Source organism: Schistocerca gregaria, chromosome 4 (genome assembly GCF_023897955.1).
Source record: "Schistocerca gregaria isolate iqSchGreg1 chromosome 4, iqSchGreg1.2, whole genome shotgun sequence".
NCBI lineage: Eukaryota > Metazoa > Arthropoda > Insecta > Orthoptera > Acrididae > Schistocerca > Schistocerca gregaria.
In genome coordinates this window covers 520,519,208-520,541,956 of record NC_064923.1, presented here as the reverse complement: position 1 = coordinate 520,541,956, position 22,749 = coordinate 520,519,208, and the positions used below count along the sequence as shown (strand labels likewise).

Below are 22,749 nucleotides of genomic sequence, written 5' to 3'. Positions count from 1 at the left end.
TGAAGGAACATTGCTAAGTAGGAGGTGGTGATTAAAATGATGAAGAAGAAGATGAGGAGGTAGTTGCACAAAGTTCTGCAGCTGCTGTGCAAGGAATTGATTCTGTAAGGAACTACTATTTCTCTTTTAATTTAGACAAGTCAACCCTGACAAACTTCAGCCAATTGGAATGACAACTTCTGTCACTACAACATGCAGGAAGAACAAAACAAAGAAGTCTTGCTCATTTTTAGAAATAATTCAATGAAATAAAAATGTGTAAGTTTAATTTAAACTGATTTTACACATATACAATACAATCCCATCTTATGGTATAAAAAAGTTACAATTGTGGTTCTCTTCCATAAATAATGAATTCTATGCATCTATTCTTCCTAGCAAGTTGGTTAATTGCATCGTCAATAGGACAATCAATGTCAGTGTGAGTGTTCAACAGAGTTAAGCCATTACATTGATCCTCCTCCATAATGTATAGAGATCACCAGAATGGCCACGACTTTTCACCAGAATGGCCACGACTTTTCTCGTAGGTACGTGTTATCTATCTATGTGCCAGACAGAAATGTATAAAATACGATGATGTGGACATGTGTGCTACATAGGAAAGTACAGCTACTTGATAATATGATTTAGTCGACTGACGAAAGAAATGAACCACTAGTGTGTGGGCTGACTGGTGAGGGCGGCGCCCGTGGCAATGCAGGTGGCCACGCAAGGTGGGGATGCGTGCCACAAACCGCCCATATGTATCCACCACTGGTGTGTGTGTGTGTGTGTGTGTGTGTGTGTGTGTGTGTGTGTGTGTGTGTGTGTGTGTGATTAAAAAGCTTTTATAACAACTAAACATTGTTGAATTATGATTCTGTGACATTTCTTTCATGTACCTAGATAAAATCCCCAATTAAGGACAAAATATTTGGGTCCCCAGAGATTCATTAAAAAGAGGTTTTACTGTAAAGAAATAAATAGACTTTTATATTCATGGATATAATACACATGGAAGAGACCGGGGAGGCAGTAACTGACGGGTGTGGTGGTGAGGGGGGAGAGACAATGGGGAGGAGAAGGGAATAAGTCAGAGACAGCGTGGGAAAGGGAATGGGGCAGAGACAGGGTAGAGATGAGATAGGGCAGAAACGAGACAGAGATGGGGGAAGCTGGTTTGGGGAAGGTGTGGGGTCAGTGCAAGTGAGGACAATGATGAGGTAGAGAAAGTGTGGAGATATAATGTTCTCATATTTGTTTATTCTCTCATTGTATGAAGTGAAATATGTAAATGTGGTTTGATAAGAGAACAACTTCCCCTTAACAGAAACTAATATGCTTTGCTGCAGCTGACATTAAGATGATGAAGATGATGATAATAGATAATTTGCTATTACAATTTGTTTTTAGAACAGAAGACACTAGAAAAACTCCCAATTCTTCAAAGAATCAAACTCTCATGTATAAAACAGCGTCACATGTCTGATTATTTTACAGCAAGTTAAGTATTTGACATTAAGCATGTAAGTGATAAAAAATTTAGGAAATATTTTAAATTATGTTTAAAGTTTGTTGGAAGTTGCTAAATACTCACTTTATAAAACACTGGACAAATGGAATTTGGGTAGTTTGCACTCATTTGAAGCACAAGCAAGTTTTCACGCATCTCAGTGTTTATCATCTCATATCTCCTGACATATGTATCATATAAGGACACAATTTTGCATGAACATTTAACGGTCTCTGTGGATGCTGCCTACACACTGTGTTGTGAATAGAATAAGTAAAGAATTAAAATGTCATGGCTGATGCTGAAGTTCAACTGCATGGACAGCAAAAATGTAGTAAACGATAAATTACTTTTTCCTTTAACCATTTTGTGAGGGGTGTCAACAAGAAAAAATATGCATTAAGTGTGTTGTAAGTTTATAAGCTCACTGTCAACTTCTGGCTGCAAAGGCCACATATTTGCAAGCCATCAGTTACCATGACTCGACACACACACACACACACACACACACACACACACACACAGTTTCTAACTCTAATATTTGTCTTATTGTGTTAAACGTTTAACACAAGATTGCATCTCTAAATATATTATGATGGCATTTTAAATTTGGTTAATAATTATGCAAAATAGTGAAAATCAAATTTCTGCTTCCCTGGAAGCCGATAGATAGGCAACCTGCAACTTACATTGAATTCTGGGATAGTCAAATACTACTGGTAATATATGGAAATGAACTGGTTTTTAGCAGCAGTCTATTGTTAAACTTAGCAGCTGATAACGCACACCTGCTGAAATTATGATGCATATAAATTTATTAACAGTCCAGAATGGTTCATCATAATTGTTCTTTATCTAAACAGCAAATAAAAGAATGTGTGGTTGGAGATCAAAATTAGATTATTTTTTTAAAGGCAAAGAACATGCATCTACTTATATATTTTACAAAGATGTTGTTCATGTATTACTTTGTATTCATTGTTCAGTATCAAAATTATGCTTTGATACAAATTCCTCCAGAAGGATTTTGGAGGCATATGAGAAAATAGCTGAGTAATAATAGGGTTTTTGCGAAGTGGCTTAATTTCGGAACAAGTTCCCGCATGGTCATCATCGACTGCGATGAAATTTTGTTCGAACATTCGCACTTGTTCCCAATGAACACCATTAAATTTTCACTTTCACCAATTTAATACCTAATTTGTTTGACTCCTTAGTGCAGCATTCGGTAGTACCTGTCAGTTTTTTTGGTAACTTTTGTGACATAATACTACCAGCAATATTTTTTTGAAAGCAGCAACAGTAAGCCACCTTCTACAACTTTTTGCACTCTTTTACATGGAATGATTTTTTTTTTTTAAATGGAATTTCCATATATATATAATTTGAAGCAAAGTTCACCACAAAATAACTGCCCAAAAACATTTGAAGCTTAGCTTTTTATATTTTCGAAAATAACTGTGTTATAAGCACGAACCTTTGTTAGTGGTATTATTCCAACACAAGTTCTTTGAATACTGAATTTCATTCCCTAGTGCTTTCCAATTGTTTACATGGGCAAAGTGGCCAGTTGCTGTAAAAATGCCAAAAATGAGTACTTTCAACCCACTTTAACAAAAGTATTTTCTGGGAACTTTTTTGCACCATTTTCATGAGAAATATGATGCTCTAAACCACCTCAAAACTAGAACTGGTGTTGCAGTGTGAGACTACAAGGCCCTAAAAAAATAAAGACAAGGCAAAGGTGCAGTGAAAATACACCAATATTTTGTTAGTACAAAAATTAAATCTGACATTTTAAATTATGTTTTAATATTGTTTAATTGTGACTGACGAAAGGAAAATAGTAAGTCCTAATGAATCTGAAGTGACCTTGAATCACTAATTTTGCAAAAAACTTCATTATTTATTTAAACATCTCCAAAGAGTTCAGCTCTGCACTTCTTTTTATAAAATATGGAAGAGGATAAAGAATCTGATAATAAGAGCAGTGCTCTCTCTTTTTTTGTGTGTGTCTCTAATAATTTGAGGTAATCACTCGAGCTTTACAGAATGGCCGCCCGCAGTTTAAAGAAGTCATGCTACATTGCTGTGAACAGTATCCTGGACCAGAAGCTATAGCATCAGCAGTTGGTAGCTATTTCATACAGCATGATTCACTGGAAATTGTGTGTAGCAATGGATCTACACTGACTGGGAAACTCCTGGAAATAACACAAATGACTGTGGATGCATTTTACTGAAGAAATAGGAACAAAAATTTGGAGTCTGTCATGACACAACTGCATCGCCAAACGTCAAAGTTTTCCTCTCACACCCCCTTAAATTTGCTCTATAGGAAGCTTACTGCCCTAATGGATTTTGCTGAAAATTATTCATTTATCGTTCAGGCTGCAGTGCAAGGTTTCAGACAGAGTAAATGCTCACTCTTCAATCCATTTATTGGCATCTATTTTCCCCAAAATCAGGAAGAACAACCTGTGTGTTTTTGCATTGTTAGTGACTGCCTACAATGTAGCGTGATTACTGTTCCCATTTTTATCAATGAACTAATCAAATATTTAACAAGTCGGCTGAGATTTCCCACATCCATTATTGCAGCAGTGGCTCCAGCTACCAATTCAAAAATTTAAAACATTTTCTTAATATGCATTACCATGAAAGACGGCTTTGGAATGACAATAGTTTCTTCTCTCTCTCTCTCTCTCTCTCTCTCTCTTCTTTCTTTATTTTTTTTTTTTTTTTTAGCAGAGGGGGGGGGGGGGGGGGGGCGGCAATTTACAAGGCATGCAAATTCACCTTGCAAAGGAACTGAATGCACAACGAAGTGATTAGCAGGAAGAGCAAGCTTGCAAAGGCCACTTAACAAGTACGTTCTTACACCTATACACCTGTCTCATGTCTGCACGAAAGAGTTAATGGCATTATGTTTGATTTCATTAGCAAAAGAAGGAACTGAAGAAAATAAGAGGAGGTTTACACATGGGTTCATTCTGGCAAGAACTAAAGAGAATCATCAAACTTGCAAACTGTCAAAACAACAACTCAGGTCAACAGTCTGAAATGATACATCCTTATTGCTGGCCAAAATCAGCGACAGTGAGAAAAATATTAACAGTGGGCCTCCAGCCAGGATAATGCACTGCATACATTTATGTAAAAAATTGGTCATTTGGTAACTTCTACTAAGACTCGCAGTGAGCAGGACGGCACTTTAATAAGTTTTATGCACTCATATGTTCCAGAAAATTCATTTATTTTGTTCCCACTCCATGAGTGACAGTTTGTGGCTGGCAGTATAGTTTTCCATGTGACATTTAACTGTAAATTAATGAAACCTCTAAAAAATTCCAATAACTTGGAGTAAACATAAACTTAAGATCCCAAAAGAAATTTGGGACTCTGTGGAAACAAATCCTTATCAGGTTTGGGATCCTGTGGTAAAGAAACACACCCATGGTTGCTGTTGCACAGCTTCAGACATTGCCCCTCTGTTGACAGGGATGCTGGTTTTGCACTTTAAATGAAACCAGCAGTTGTTAAGCCATCATGGACCACAGCAACATATTTACACAATTTTCATCAGTGCACTTACGTTCCACCAAATCCACTAACCATACGAACAGAAAATATGCTATACTTAATACTTGATCTAGCATATCAATAGCATCAGCAAATAAAAGGACACATTCAAAATTCTCATTGACATGAATCTTTTTTCAAAAAAAAAAAAAAAAAAAAAAAAAAAAAAAAAAAAAAAAAAAAAAAAGTCAGGCAGATTGATATGATCTTCACTAAATTTTACACTTGGTGCAATGGTGTAACATTTGAAGCCAATTTACAGAATGCAGGTACTCTGCAACAATATTACCATTATGACCTCCAGTACCCCGTGATGCACTTTCATATTGTGAAATTTATAACTAGATTGATTCTGTAGTTATTACACCTGAAAAAACGGCTGAAATGAATCACAATGAGTCATGACAAAAGACATCATCCTTCTTTGTACCTTTTTGAGTTCTTCTGACTCAAGCTTGCTTCCTGTTTACCAGGATTTTGGATATCTTCCCCAGGGAGTATTAAACAACTGTAAAGAATAATAAAAATGTCACATTTAATTTGAGTATCAGAAGAATATGGGCATGTTTTCACTGCATCTTCTCCTTGTCATTTTTCAGAGCCTTAAATGCTTGTATTGCTAAACAGAATCTAGTTTCTTAAGAGGATTAGAAAAAGGTCTTTCTAATGAAAATGCTTCAAACGGGTTACATAAAATACTTTTGTTGTATAAGTAGAATGAAAATACCATTTTCAGCATTTTTACAAAAATCATAAACTTCCTCCTCAATTTGTAAACTATGGTACTGGAAAGCAGTAGGAGAATGAAATTTTATATCTTAAGAGCTTGTATTGGTATGTTATCACACACAGCTCCCCCATGAACCATGGACCTTGCCGCTGGTGGGGAGGCTTGCGTGCCTCAGCGATACAGATAGCTGTACCGTAGGTGCAACCACAACGGATGGGTATCTGTTGAGAGGCCAGACAAACGTGTGGTTCCTGAAGAGGGGCAGCAGCCTTTTCAGTAGTTGCAGGGTCAACAGTCTGGATGATTGACTGATCTGGCCTTGTAACAATAACCAAAACAGCCTTGCTGTGCTGGAACTGCGAATGGTTGAAAGCAAGGGGAAACTACAGCCGTAATTTTTCCCGAGGGCATGCAGCTTTACTGTATAAGTAAATTATGATGGCATCCTCTTGGGTAAAATATTCCGGCGTTATCAGGAGAAAGAAAACTGGCGTTCTACGGGTCGGAGCGTGGAATGTCAGATCCCTTAATCGGGCAGGTAGGTTAGAAAATTTAAAAAGGGAAATGGATAGGTTAAAGTTAGATATAGTGGGAATTAGTGAAGTTCGGTGGCAGGAGGAACAAGACTTCTGGTCAGGTGACTACAGGGTTATAAACACAAAATCAAATAGGGGTAATGCAGGAGTAGGTTTAATAATGAATAGGAAAATAGGAATGCGGGTAAGCTACTACAAACAACATAGTGAACGCATTATTGTGGCCAAGATAGATACGAAGCCCACACCTACTACAGTAGTACAAGTTTATATGCCAACTAGCTCTGCAGATGACGAAGAAATTGAAGAAATGTATGATCAAATAAAAGAAATTATTCAGATAGTGAAGGGTGACGAAAATTTAATAGTCATGGGTGACTGGAATTCGGTAGTAGGAAAAGGGAGAGAAGGAAACGTAGTAGGTGAATATGGACTGGGGCAAAGAAATGAAAGAGGAAGCCGCCTGGTAGAATTTTGCACAGAGCACAACTTAATCATAGGTAACACTTGGTTCAAGAATCATAAAAGAAGGCTGTATACATGGAAGAACCCTGGAGATACTAAAAGGTATCAGATAGATTATATAATGGTAAGACAGAGATTTAGGAACCAGGTTTTAAATTGTAAGACATTTCCAGGGGCAGATGTGGACTCTGACCACAATCTGTTGGTTATGACCTGTAGATTAAAAATGAAGAAACTGCAAAAAGGTGGGAATTTAAGGAGATGGGACCTGGATAAACTAAAAGAACCAGAGGTTGTACGGAGTTTCAAGGAGAGCATAAGGGAGCAATTGACAGGAATGGGGGAAAGAAATACAATAGAAGAAGAATGGGTAGCTTTGAGGGATGAAGTAGTGAAGGCAGCAGAGGATCAAGTAGGTAAAAAGATGAGGGCTAGTAGAAATCCTTGGGTAACAGAAGAAATATTGAATTTAATTGATGAAAGGAGAAAATATAAAAATGCAGCAAATGAAGCAGGCAAAAAGGAATACAAACGTCTCAAAAATGACATCGACAGGAAGTGCAAAATGGCTAAGCAGGGATGGCTAGAGGACAAATGAAAGGATTTACAGGCTTATCTCACTAGGGGTAAGATAGATACTGTCTTCAGGAAAATTAATGAGACCTTTGGAGAAAAGAGATCCACTAGCATGAACATCAAGAGCTCAGATGGAAACCCAGTTCTAAGCAAAGAAGGGAAAGCAGAAAGGTGGAAGGAGTACATAGATGGTCTATACATGGGCAATGTACTTGAGGACAATATTACGGAAATGGAAGAGGAGGAAGATGAAATGGGAGATACGATACTGCGTGAAGAGTTTGACAGAGCACTGAAAGACCCGAGTCGAAACAAGGCCCCTGGAGTAGACAACATTCCATTGGAACTACTGACGGTCTTGGGAGAGCCAGTCCTGACAAAACTCTACCATCTGGTGAGCAAGATGTATGAGACAGGCGAAATACCCTCAGACTTCAAGAAGAATATAATAATTCCAATCCCAAAGAAAGCAGGTGTTGACAGATGTGAAAATTACCGAACTATCAGTTTAATAAGTCACAGCTGCAAAATACTAACGCGAGTTCTTTACAGACGAATGGAAAAACTAGTAGAAGCCGACCTCGGGGAACATCAGTTTGGATTCCGTAGAAATGTTGGAACGCGTGAGGCAATACTGACCCTACGACTTATCTTAGAAGCTAGATTAAGGAAGGGCAAACCTACGTTTCTAGCATTTGTAGACTTAGAGAAAGCTTTTGACAATGTTGACTGGAATACTCTCTTTAAAATTCTGCAGGTGGCAGGGGTAAAATACAGGGAGCGAAAGGCTATTTACAATTTGTACAGAAACCAGATGGCAGTTATAAGAGTCGAGGGACATGAAAGGGTAGCAGTGGTGGGGAAGGGAGTGAGACAGGGCTGTAGTCTATCCCCGATGTTATTCAATCTGTATATTGAGCAAGCAGTGAAGGAAACAAAAGAAAAATTCGGAGTAGGTATTAAAGTCCATGGAGAAGAAATAAAAACTTTGAGGTTCGCCGATGACATCGTAATTCTGTCAGAGACAGTAAAGGACTTGGAAGAGCAGTTGAATGGAATGGATAGTGTCTTGAAAGGAGGATATAAGATGACCATCAACAAAAGCAAAACAAGGATAATGGAATGTAGTTGAATTAAGTCGGATGATGCTGAGGGAATTAGATTAGGAAGTGAGACACTTAAAGTAGTAAAGGAGTTTTGCTATTTGGGGAGCAAAATAACTGATGATGGTCGAAGTAGAGAGGATATAAAATGTAGACTGGCAATGGCAAGAAAAGCATTTCTGAAGAAGAGAAGTTTGTTAACATCGAGTATAGATTTAAGTGTCAGGAAGTCATTTCTGAAAGTATTTGTTTGGAGTGTAGCCATGTATGGAAGTGAATCATGGACGATAAATAGTTTGGACAAGAAGAGAATAGAAGCTTTCGAAATGTGGTGCTACAGAAGAATGCTGAAGATTAGATGGGTAGATCACATAACTAATGAGGAAGTATTGAATCGGATTGGGGAGAAGAGAAGTTTGTGGCACAACTTGACCAGAAGAAGGGATCAGTTGGTAGGACATGTTCTGAGGCATCAAGGGATCACCTATTTAGTATTGGAGGGCAGCGTGGAGGGTAAAAATCGTAGAGGGAGACCAAGAGATGACTACACTAAGCAGATTCAGAAGGATGTAGGTTGCAGTAGGTACTGGGAGATGAAGAAGCTTGCACAGGATAGAGCAGCATGGAAAGCTGCATCAAACCAGTTTCAGGACTGAAGACCACAACAAGAACATCACACACAGAGTTTATTTCACACTTTTTTTCAGGTGTCTGTTCTTTTAGGTGCCTCTCTCAAATTATCTATATGAAAATTGAGCATGAAATCATTTATAATATGCAAAAAGTTGTGCACTATGGCATAGTTTTGTTTCTTTACTGAAAATATATTATGTCTCAAAACTGCGAACAACTCAATGATACACTGCTGAAAACTATGATATTGGATCAAACAAATGACTATATCTCTGGAAATAACGAATTGGTGATCATGAAACTTTATCAATGTCCATAGGGAACTTGCACAAATCTTCAAAGAAAATTTCATCAAAACACGTAATGGGCATGCGGAAACCTCTCAACCACTTGGTGTGGAATGACCTACCATTAAGTTGTGAGTTTATTTGAGATTTATAAAATTATAAGTTTACCTGTAACTAAACAGTCTTCTACAGCCAGAGAGGGCGAATAGCGTAGATCACTCCCGTCACTGCAGTATGGTTGGTGTTCTGAATATTTTGATAATATTTTGTTTGCATTCTCTCTTTTGTTGGGGATATTTTTTGTGTCAGAGATGGGCATGACACAAAATTCTATAGCATCTTGAGTGATGGAAGAGTTACTTAGCACTCTACACACACTATTTTCCACATCATCAGTCTTGTTTCCTTGTTGTATTGCTTCAGTTTTAAATTCTGGTGACATTGACGATACTGTATGTATCTTCATTTTTTTGGCTGCAGTCTGACACTTGACACTTCTGTCTCCATTATGTTCTGCTTGTTTAGTACTAGTATTGTCAGCCCCTTCAGAGAATCTTTGTTTACAGGATCTCTCATGGGTAGTTTTCTCAGGCAACACAGGAGCAGATGTATCTGTGAAAACATCTGCTTGGATATTGCATTCAGTATGAGAAGAGAGAAATTTAACTGCCTCATTTACAGAATGGTTTGGCTTTGTATCTAAGATATGAGAACGTGCACTCTCATTCTTTTGATCTTTACAGGGAGAGACTTTACTGCTTGATGTGGCAGTTACACAAATATCTGTTTGTCTCTCTGTTGCAACTACTTCACGTACACTTCTGTTATCACACAATGGGCTCCCTGTATGTGTACTGTGTATATCACATTTCAGTGTTGATTTTTCCATACATGTCACAGTCTTCTTCTCAGTATTGACGTGTTTTGTATGATTGCAATGTTTGTTTTCTAAAGACACTTGATGGTCTTGCATGGAACTGTCTTGGATATTTGCTTCTACTACTCTAGTAAATTGCATAAAGCTGTCATCCTGGTCATTTTGACAAATATCTTGGGTTGACTCCATATCAACACACATTATTATGGTTTTAGAAGCATTAAAATTATTTGTGTCATTTGGCTTGGTTTTTGTGCACTTTTCTAAAGTATCAGGTAATTTATCTTTATTAGCAGGAGTCACTGCTGCTGTTACATTACAGCATTTTTCACCAATGATGGGGAGGATATTATCACAAGAATATTCTGAACAACTCACATTTTCATTCATTTGAAAACCTTTAACAGCTTTTCTGTAATCCATGCAACTCTCGTTCAACACGCATCCCACAGCTAGAGTTTGCTCCATACTTTCATTTATGAATAACTTTTCAGAGAATTCAGATGGATTAGAGTATTTTGCTGAATACTTGCTTGCTTTTTCCTCATTTCTGGCACTATCTTCTTTATCCATAGATAGTCTTGAAAGTGAGAGGACATCTGAATTAACAACACCAGCTGTGTCATCATTAGGTACATCACTGTCTGAAATGCAATCAATTATTCCACATCCCTCTGTAATATCCATGCCGTTATTTGTAGAAAATCGTTTTGTTGCATTAAGTTGCTGACTTACATTTTGCATAGAGCTATAATCCTTAGAATTCTTGGCAATTTCACAATCACCACTGCCCATAAAATTATTTTTAGCCTCTGCATTATTCAGTGCAATACTTTTCTCTGCTGCCGTGCTTAATACCTCTCTGCAACAAAAAGTGTCAATTACTTTAGTTAGCTCCATGTCACTTTCTGCAGCAAATCGGAAAGACTTTGCGGTGGTATTTATACTTTTTTTCCGTTTTGTCTGCAGCATTGACACTTCCTTACACTCAATGTGCCCGTAACTATAACTATCAGCCAGTTCCATATCTGCAACAGTAGCAGAATACAAATGTTGTTCACAGTTACGTGCTTCAGCTTGACTTTCTTCTTCACGCTGTTCTCTGCCATGCTTAGCAATACACTGCAACTGTTTCATGTCACCTTGCTCATGCAATCTTTGCATTGCATCTAAAACAACAGAGTTCCGTCCTACGAAGCTCTCTCTCTCAAAATAATCATTATCTTTATGCTCTGTTCTTACGACATAACTTTTGGAATTAGAAGACTCTGAGCTGTGCCTACGAGATAACCTGTCTATTGCACTGAATCCTGGGGAATCATCTAGTATTTGTTTTACTGCCACCTTCTTCTGAGAGCAGAAACCAATGTCAGTATCAGTGATCTTATTCACTATCTCAGCACCTTTATGTTTAGTATTATCTTGACAAAGAATCATGTGGGAATCTTTCTTGGAGTCTGTATTTTCTGATGATATATTTTTACAGTGGTGGCTGCTACTGAATGCTGACACACCATTTTCACCAATACTGAAACAAAAATCCAATGCAACTTGTAAACAGTGAAAAACATTGGTACAGCAATAAAAGAAAACATGCACTGATATAAAAATATAAAATTTTGTAGTTGGGTAATACCTATTGTTTGCTTGCATGGAAGACTCTGATTTACTAGAGTCAAAGGAATATATTGAGTCACAGACCGCACCATTTTCGTACCCAAATTTTCTGTAACAAATGAGATTAGATCAAAAGCATAAAGGTGTAATATAAACAAGAATCATTTTGATATAATAGCTAAATTCAGTGCAGAACAACAGATGACTCAATCAGAACAAGCACTCAAAATAGCTGGTAGCTACATTCAAACAGATACATGCCATTTTTATGTAATGGTAACCTAGAACAACCAAAGTGGGACTCTCAGTAACATAACCACAGTTGACATTCGGGGTTAACTAAAATGTATAGGTTAAAGACTGAGAGGGACACAATGATTGGTTTGGTAATACCACATACACATTTGTCTTTTTGCACAAGGAATAAATGAAACCTTGGGATACATTACTGTGAAACACAATGATTGGTTTGGTAATACCACATACACATTTGTCTTTTTGCACAAGGAATAAATGAAACCTTGGGATACATTACTGTGAAACAGTAAGAAGAAATTTGAACACAAGCTGAAAAAATAAAACAACAAACAATACTGCATTTTGCCCATGCTACATGATTATATATGTGTGTAAGATGATCTACAAAAACTAGTGTGTTGCGGCAGAAGTGTTGCAATTAGATTGCCAGAACACGCGAAAAACTGACAACTAAGAAAGACTGATCCAACTTCTAGCAAACATTTGTTATCAGAAAACCATTCATATTATCTACATTGTAACAACCTATACACTTTTATAAAATGCAGACAGATGTCACTACTACAAGTACTTGGTATCAATGCACAACTTTCTTTCTCCTCTGTGTTAATTAAGTTTCAGTTGCGTAAATTGTACATTGACTTCACTGTCCACTTTAAAATGTAATGATTTCCTTTGTTATTTTTTAAATTTTATACTTTCCTTTGAAAGTAATGTTTATCTGTACCACTTACATCTCTTGAAGTCATACATTATTTTACGTTCGTTGCAAAATTCAGTTGGCAACTAACTGACATAAAAAGTAAAACACCGATTTGTCAATAAATAAATGTTACAGAATATAAAGAGTGTGTTTGTTTTTTATATTACTGTCATGTTTTGCCACACTAATGGAGAACTCAGTTAATGTACTTAACAATCACTTAGGGGAGGGGAGGGGAGGGGAGGGGAGGGGAGGGGAGGGCAGGGGAGGGGAGGGGAGGGCAGGGGAGGGGAGGGGAGGGGAGGGGAGGGGAGGGGAGGGAAGGGATAGGATACGAACAAAGTAAGTTGATAACGAATGCATAAAAGAAAGTGAGAAAAATTTAAAGCTTAGCAAAACATTAAAGTTGCTCAGAAGAAGTTTGGCTAGTTGAAAATAAAGCCATGGCACTAAACTGAATGGCAAAATAAGTACTTATTCTGAATTTTTGAATCATTTGCCTGAAATCTGAAGGAATAAATGCCCAAGTAGCCATGAAATACCAGTGGAACTCATAAGGGCACCAAACAAAAAGGCTACTCATGATATATACAGGTTTACAAAATAAATTTATATGAGTGGTGAAGCACCATTAGATTTTGAAAACAATGTTATTAACAAGTCCCCAAAGAAAGTAAGAGTGGATAGATATGAAAATACCACATAACCAATCTATCATCATAAGTGTAAAAAAAGGAAAAAAAAGTCCATACTTTACTAAATGATGATGATGATGATGATGATGATCCATATTCCAAGGAGTGTAGGGGACGATGCGGGAGACCCGCACAGCTGTACTAGGCAAGGTCCTAGTGGAGGTGGTTTGCTATTGCCTTCCTCCGACCATAATGGGGATGAATGATGATGATGAAGATGACACTACACCCAGTCATCACGAAGCAGGAAGAATCCCTGACCCCACCGGGAATCAAACCCAGAATCTCGGGCGCAAGAAGCGAGAACGCTACCGCAAGACCACGAGCTGTGCAACACTTTACTAAATAAATAGGAAGTGAAAAAAATTGAATGTATGATAACCCGCAAGTGGGATTGCTATTTTCATAACACAAGTGGACATACAGTGTACTTCGTACACATCTAAAGAACAGCTGTCTTTATGTTACGAAGATAAACATGTACGAGCAAAATCACAGTTTAATCATAGTTTAATTAAACAATGATAAAATAAACTTATATTATATGAGGTAAATCACTGTTAAATAAAACAATAATAAAATAAACTTTCATTGTATCACTCTGTTGCTACATACAAGCGTTACCCCTAGTAATAACTCCCCCAGAACATTCGACAGCATAGTTCCATTAGATCCCTGCTAAAAACTTATTCGATTACTAATTATCTTGTACACGACAGTCATCTGTGAGACTGTCTCACTGCGAGATTGTGCTGCTAGCTCGGAATCTGGGTCATTTTCTTGGACGGATCATAATTTTTTCCACATCTAGCTCATTATCTATTATATATTACAGCTGCTCCCTTGATGTATGACGACACAACTTATCACTATGTTAGCTGAAGAAATGATGAAGGAATAGGTATGGGCTTACAACTGTAAAACAACAATGCAACACTTCAAGGCAGTGTTACTTGTGGTTGGCAAAATTTATGCATAGGTGTGCCTGCTTGAGGATCAATAAATGATCAGTTTGTTTTAAGAAGAGAATCAAATAGGTAAGAAGAAGAAGGCTAGCAGAAATACTTGGGTAACACAAGAGATATACAATTTAACTGATGAAAGAAGAAAATATAAATATGCAGTAAACAAAGCAGGCAAAAAGGAATACAAACGTCTGAAAAGTGAGATCAACAGGAAGTGCAAAATAGCTAAGTACGAATGGTACAGGACAAATGTAAGGATGCAGGAGCATATATCACTAGGGGTAAGATAGATGCTGCCTATAGAAAAATTAAAGAGACCTTTGGAGAAAAGAGAATTGCATGTATGAATATAACGAGCTCGGCTGGAAAACCAGTTCTAAGCAAAGAAGGGAAGGCAGAAAGGTGGAAGGAGTATATACAGGGTCTGTACAAGGGCGATGTACTCAAGTGCAATATTATGGAAATGGAAGGGGATGTAGATGAAGATAAAATGGGAGGTATGATACTGTTTAAAGAATTTGACACAGCACTGATACATAAGGCAAAACGAGGCCCCAGGAGTATACAACATTCTGTTGGAACTACTGATAGCCTTGGGAGAGCCGGCCATGAGAAAACTCTTCCATCTGGTGAGCAGGATGTATGAGAGAGTCGAAATAGCCTCAGATTTAAAGAAGAATATAATAATTTCAATTCCAAAGAAAGCAATTGCAGACAGGTGTGAAAATTACGGAACTATCAGTTTAATAAGTCACTGTGCAAAACAATAACACAAATTCCTTAAAGACGAATGGAAAAACTGTTAGAAGCTGACCTCGGTGATGATCAGTTAGGATTCTGTAAACATGTAGGAACACACAAGGCAATATTGAGCCTACAACTCATCTTAGAAGATAGGTTAAGGAAAGGCAAACCTTCATTTATAGCATCTGTATACTTAGAGAAAGCTTTTGACAATGTTGACTGGAATAATCTCTTTCACATTCTGAAGGTGGAAGGGGTAAAATACAGGGAGCGAAAGGCTATTTACAACTTGTACAGCAGCCAGACAGCAGTTATAAGAGTTGAGGGGCACAAAAAGGAAGTAATGCTTGAGAAGGGAGCGAGACACAGTTGTAGCCTATATCCGAAGTTATTCAATCTGTACGCTAAGCAAGCAGAAAAGGAAAAATTAGGTGTAGAAATTAAAGTCCAGGAAGAAGAAATAAAAACTGTGATGTTTGCCAGTGACATTGTAATTCTGTCACAGACAGCAAAGGACTTGGAAGGACAGTTGAATGGAATGGATAGCATCTTGAAATGAGGATATAAGATGAACATCAACAAAAGCAAAATGAGGATAATGGAATGTAATCGAATTAAATCAGGTAATGCTGAGAGAATTAGATTAGGAAATGAGACACAGTAGTACATGAGTTTTGCTATTTGGGTTGCAAAATAACTGACGGCAGTTGACGTATAATGTAGATTGGCAATGGCAACGAAAGCATTTCTGAAGAATAGAAATAAGAAATTTGTTAACATCGATTATAGCTTTAAGTGTGAGGACGTCTTTGCAGAAAGTCTTTGTGTGGGTGTAGCTGCATATGGAAGTGAAACGGATGATAAACAACTTAGACAAGGAGAGAATAGAAGCTTTTGAAATGTGGTGCTGCAGAAGAATGCTGAAAATTAGACAAGTAGATCACTTAACTAACGAGGAGGTGCTGATCAGAATTGGGGAGAAGAGGAACTTATAGCACAACTTGACTAGAACAAGAAACACATTCTGAGGCATCAATGGATCAGCAATTTAGTATTTGAGGGAAGTGTGAGGGTAAATATCATAGAGGGAGACCAACAGTTTAATACACAAAGCATATTCATAAGGATGTAGGTTGCAGTAGTTACTCAGAGGTGAAGAGGCTTGCACACATGGAGAGCTCCATAAAACCAGTGTGAACTGAAGACCACAACGACAACAACAACAATTAATAATTGAGAGTGAATTTGGAAAAGCAAGGAAATACAATGCACACTTAATATTTTCTTTGACACATACACAAATACTTTCTTTCATTTAAAAAAAAAAATGCATTTTGTTTGTATACTACATATATCTGTATTAGATAATCACAGAGATAATTTTTCATTTTCTGATGTAACAGCAATAGCACAACTTTTTCTTTTTGCAATGACGTTCATGGCTGTCAGTCCCTTTTGAAACAAATTGTTTTCAATAGTTTGCCCTCAATATTATTGTAAAACTTATTTCAAGTATTATTCCCACTCCATATCGGTAAATAGCAGCATTCTTTGAAATTTAAACACACTGATAAGCTCCAGAAGTTTACTATTACTCTTGTAACACAATATGATCAGGTTATTTTTCTTTGTTATAAGCACATTATCTTGCATCTATCCAAATTTAAAGAAAGCTCCTATTCAGCACATTAGATGTAAATATTGCCACGAGCTAAAATGCACGCGACGTAGCAGAGCAGTGAGCATTACTGACTGGCATGCTGTGGTTCAATGGTTCAAGTCCTATCACCAGTAAATATTTGTTGCTCAGAGTTACCTATGGCTGAACTCACATAACAGTAGTTTTGCTAACACAGTGAGTAAATAAGGATTGTACTTGTAATAATGTCAGTTTCCCTCATGTGTTTGCCTGTTTGCATGACGACATGGCACACGCAGTGTCACTGCCTAGCAGTGCATGCGGAGAGGAATGGACAGGAATGCGCATCTCTGCATTTTGCTACTACAATAGCTATATGTTTATTACACAACATGTACACTATGCAACAAATTCAATAATTTTTCATCACTGTTTATGTTGACTGATGTAAAAATAAATAAATAAATAATTAAATAAATGATGTTCCACTTCCTACTTCACCCACTTAGGGGTCAATTTTCTTTTCCTTTTGCTTTCTGAAGTATCCTATGTTCTTCATCAGGGTTCAATACTAAATTTCATAAAAATTTGTTTAGTGGTTTAGTTGTGAAAAGGTAACAAACAGACTTTCAGATTTAAAATATTATTCAATGTTTGTACAAACAGCAGTACTTCACTCTAGGAGGGAGATCAGTTGTTTCTCTAATTAGTATCCATAATATAAGAACTGCTGAAGTGTCTTAACAAATCTCTGTTTGCAATGTGAATTTTGTCAGACATAGGGGATATAAAAATGAAAAAGCTGGCATAATATGCTTACTTTCATTCCATGTCATATGGGATTATTTTTTGGGGTAATTCATCAAGCCAAGCACAAAAACGTGCAGTAAGAGTTATATGCGGTGTGAACTCGAGAACATCCTGCAGAAGCATGTTTAGGGAACTAGGGATACTAACTACTGCTTCCCAATATATTTATTCCTCAATGAAATTTGTCATTAAAAATATATAACTTTTTCAAACCAACAGCTCAATTCATGGAATCAATACTAGAAATAAGAATAATTTTCACAAGGATTTAAAGTCACTTGCTCTTGTACAGAAAGGTGTGCATTATTCAGGAACACACATTTTCAATAACTTGCCAGCAGCCATAAAAAGCTTAACAACCAATGAAATTCAGTTTAAGAGAAGCCTAAAGGATTTATTGGTGACCAACTCCTTCTACTCCATTGATGAATTTCTCAGTAGAACCAACTGATTTGGGTGTGTGCAATATAACTTCTGCACCATTTGCGTGTTTATTACCTTATAAATAAATAAAAACCTTTTTTATTTTAAATTCAGTGCATTAGTATTTGTAAAATGACTCGTATAGTGCTCGTTAAAAAAATGACGATCATTCCACTTGGGACCTCTGGAATGGTACATTAGCTTATTTGTTTTAGTTGTAAATATTTGTCATGTATTGTTGTTTTTCTGACATGTTCCCCATCCTGGAGGACCTCCTCACTACGGATCAATTGGAATGAAAGTAAATCTAATCTAATCTAATATAGCATTTTCAGTGCTAAGTGTTGTACTTCAATGATGAATCTACTTTCATATATGGACCTGATTGTAGTTATGACATAACATTGGTTTATGGAGATACTGGGTACTTCAAGACATCTACAGTACAGTCGTTCTAATTAAGCTGTGCAAAAGCCGTCACCTACACAGACACAAACTGGAAAACAAGCAATATGTACCTCTTAAGGTCTGTATATTTAAGAGACTACTGGATTCAAACAGAGCATTAAGTCAGCTGCTAATCAAGCTGACATCAATGTTTTCCAGACACTGGAAGGACACACCAATATTACAAGTGGGATGGCTTGATATGTCTAGCAAATAATACGTTTCCTTGATGGCGAAGTCCAACAGTGGTTTGAGTACAACCAAGAGGAGCTCCATGGTTGGAATAATTCCAGGCTGAACTGAAGAAAACATTTGGTGACAATCAACAATGAAATGTGCTCTCATTACGTAAAGTACTTATGTACCAAGGCATGTCCCTTGCAAGAACTACTGCAGCAAAACTACAAACATTTTGCCACCATAATATGAACATCTCACTTATCTTTCAATTGTACAGAGAGTATTCAATCGCAACACCTTATTCTGTATTCCTCCCACTTTAAATTTACTTCACATAAATCTTTCAACATATTCTTTCTATTCGCATGTATTGTGCCAATGACATTTGTTTTATAATTGCTTAACAGTCACAAACAGATTTGGTGAGGAATACAAATTACCTAGGTATAAAATGCATCCTCTGTGTAACATCAACTGTGATAGCTCTTTGACAACACTTTCAGAGCTGCTATCATCACAATTTATTGTATCATAGTCCGTACATATTTTAAGGCCGTAGCAATAACTTGAATCTGACTCAAATAATGTATAACATTTAATACTGAATAGTGCCCTTTTTGATGGATTGAAAAGTTTGTAAGATGTGTGTCCCTTAAATTTCTTAAGCAGATTATCAATAGTAATGTCTTGTTTCATTGTATACACTTTTACTTGGTCATGGGTCTTATTTTGCTTAATTTGTCTGTATTCGCATCAGATCATTACGTGCAGAGTGTGAACATATTTTCAGCAACATTGTTTTTCTAAATATGGCTTTTATATAACAGCCCTTTTTGACTAGTTCAGCTCAATTCCTGCCCCCCCTCTCCCCCCATACCTTTGTCATTATTATGGGACAACACAAAATATCTATTAATTTCATTAAAATCTACAGGAAACCAACTGTTGTTGATCTGTCATGGTCTGAGTGGACTTGTTTGTATTTTTTCTGTGTACTAAACCAATCTTGGGCTACAATATTCACACAGCACATGTTATAAACTATTGTACTACAGCTACCTACTTCTCTTTTATTTACTCCTACTTGGAATAAGGTGCCTCCTGTAACCCATGAGACATTGTGTAGTTCCATATTTCTGGAATATTTTGTATTGCTTTCCAAATCCAGGGCTCCAGTAGTTTATCTTCATCAGCAATATCATCCTCAACAACTTAGCACGTGAGTTTTTGGTGTACAGGAGATCTGTCACTTCTGTCACTATCAATGGGAGATTATGCTAACTGTGTTCATTACAAAATCTATGTTTTGATAACATTTTATGAGGATATATTTGTAACATTTAATGACATATTTTAACATGAGTAAGAATAACACATAACTGAGTTTGACACAAAAAGATAATAACAATCTTATCAGAAGCCTAGCCTGTGCTGCATGTGGGGCACATCACAAGTTGTGACTGTTGTACCCATGGCCCAAGCCCATGTAGTTTATATTTTGCTCTACTGACATACTGTGGGCCAGGCTAATGAAGTTCACACTTCGTCCAACCAACGTACTGTGGACCAGGCTCATGAGAATCGAATTTGGCCTGAATACCGGACCACATGTGACTGTAGGTTAAGCGCACAGGCGCGCAAGCGTGCTCCCCCCCCTCCCCCCAAGCCCCCCCCCCCCCCTCAAACACAAATGTGAAATTTACAAACAAGGAAGTCATATGAAACAAGGTGAACAATTTTTTTTTACAAACTTGGTTTTTTCCTACATGTACACTGTGTGTAAAAGGTTGAATTTAGTTTTGCTTAATCAAGTATCCAAATGAAACTCTTGCTCTGTCACAAAAGAGAGCTTAGTTACCCTTAAATACCTGACATGAAAGTGCCCAAAGCTGACTCTTCGTGATGGCCTCGCTGTTGCATCACCTTTAACTTCCTGAGATGATGTGAACTGCAGCTCCTTCAGAGGGGTCCGTAGTTTAGGAGGTTTCAAAATCTACAAAAAATCAAGTAAATTTTAATACTGGTTTTACAACTGCACATTGATTAAGCAATAACAGTACTACGACAGTTGAAAGAGTAGTCAGAACATCTTTTATGTCGTTATGCCAAAGTCTGTCGCAATCTAGATAGGAACTATCATGAAAAATGTGGAATGTGGAGTGGTGAAATATACTTAGAATGAAGATTCTTTTCCTTCGAGGCAAATTAAGACAGGGTATACTGTAATGTAAAGTGAGGAAAAAAAAACAACATTTATGCTGGCTTTGCATTTATAAATTCTCTCCTTGTGTTGATCTACAGATAGAATTGTTAGTATACTCTCAAGCAATACTGTACTATGGGATAATCTTCTAAGGCAATTCAACTAAGGTTAAAGAAAGTATTTATTCTACAGAATCATTCAATAAGTATGTTCTGTAAAGTTGATTACGAAACATCTTGCAAATGCATCTTCAGTAAACTTGGTATTCTTAAACTCACTTGCTCCCTAATGTTACCAGTGATTAATAACAAAAGCGAATTCTGTAGAAAACTAAAGTTCACAACTGCAATACTTAAAAAAATAAAACATAAAATAATTCATCGTTGTTGTTGTTGCTGTGGTCTTCAGTCCTGAGACTGGTTTAATGCAGTTCTCCATGCTACTCCATCCTGTGCAAGCCCCTTCATCTCCCAGTACCTACTGCAACCTACATCCTTCTGAATCTGTTTAGTGTATTCATCTCTTGGTTTCCCTCTACAACTCCTACCCTCCAATACTAAATTGGCAATCCCCTGATGCCTCAAAACATGTCCCACCAACCAATCCCTTCTTCCAGTCAAGCTGCATTACAAACTTCTCCTCTCCCCATCCTACTCAATACTTCCTCATTAGTTATGTGATCTACCATCTAATCTTCAGCATTCCTCTGTAGCACCACATTTCGAAAACTTCTATTCTCTTCTTGTCCAAACTAGTTATCGTCCATGTTTCACTTCCATACATGGCTACGCTCCATACAAATACTTTCAGAAATGACTTCCTGACACTCAAACCATACTCGATGTTAACAAACCTCTCTTCTTCAGAAACGCCCCCCCCCCCCCCCCCTCCCTGCTGTTGCCAGTCCACATTTGACATCCTCTCTACTTCGACCATCATCAGTTATTTTGCTCCCCAAATAGCAAAACTCCTTTACTACTTTAAGTGTCTCACTTCCTAATCCAACTCCCTCAGCATCACCTGACTTAATTCGACCACACTCCATTATCCTTGTTTTGCTTTTGTTGATGTTCATCTTATACCCTCCCTTCACGACGCTGTCCATTCTGTTCAACTGCCCTTCCAAGTCCTTTGCTGTCCCTGACAGAACTACAATGTCATCAGCGAACCCCAAAGTTTTCATTTCTTCTCCATGGATTCCAGTACCTACTCCGAATTTTTCTTTTGTTTCCTTCACTGCTTGCTCAATATACAGATTGAATATCACAGGGGAGAGGCTACAACCCTGTCTCACTCCCTTCCCAACCACTGCTTCCCTTTCATTTTCCTCGACTCTTATAACTGCCATCTGCTTTCTGTACAAATTGTAAACAGCCTATTGCTCCCTGTATTTTACCACTGCCATCTTCAGAATTTGAGAAAGAGTATTCCAGTCAACATTGTCAAAAGCTTTCTCTAAGTCTACAAATGCTAGAAATGTAGGTTTGCCTTTCCTTAATCTTTCTTCTAAGATAAGTCGTAGGGTCAGTATTGCCTCACGTGTTCCAACATTTCTACGGAATCTAAACTGATGTTCCCCGAGGTCGGCTTCTACCAGTTTTTCCATTCTTCTGTAAAGAATTAGCATTAGTATTTTGCAGCTGTGACTTATTAAACTGATAGTTCGGTAATTTTCACATCTGTCAACACCTGCTTTCTTTGGGATTGGAATTATTATATTCTTCTTGAAATTTGAGGGTATTTCGCCTGTCTCATACATCTTGCTCACCAGATGGTAGAGT

The 22,749-nt window shown here is 37.3% G+C and overlaps 1 protein-coding gene across 4 annotated transcripts in view; it reads right to left on the bottom strand.

Annotated features, from left to right (window-relative positions):
• The window catches only part of LOC126268236 (uncharacterized), a 284,639-nt gene that overhangs the window by 199,621 nt on the left and 62,269 nt on the right, over positions 1-22,749 (bottom strand). For all 4 annotated transcript variants that reach the window (XM_049973886.1, XM_049973887.1, XM_049973888.1 and 1 more), the window contains exons 3-5: positions 20,634-20,758; positions 11,921-12,010; positions 9,576-11,812 (exon numbers count right to left, since the gene is read on the bottom strand). In XM_049973886.1, coding sequence (XP_049829843.1) covers positions 9,576-11,812; positions 11,921-12,010; positions 20,634-20,758 — 2,452 coding nt within the window. The remainder of the gene's footprint in view (positions 1-9,575; positions 11,813-11,920; positions 12,011-20,633; positions 20,759-22,749) is intronic.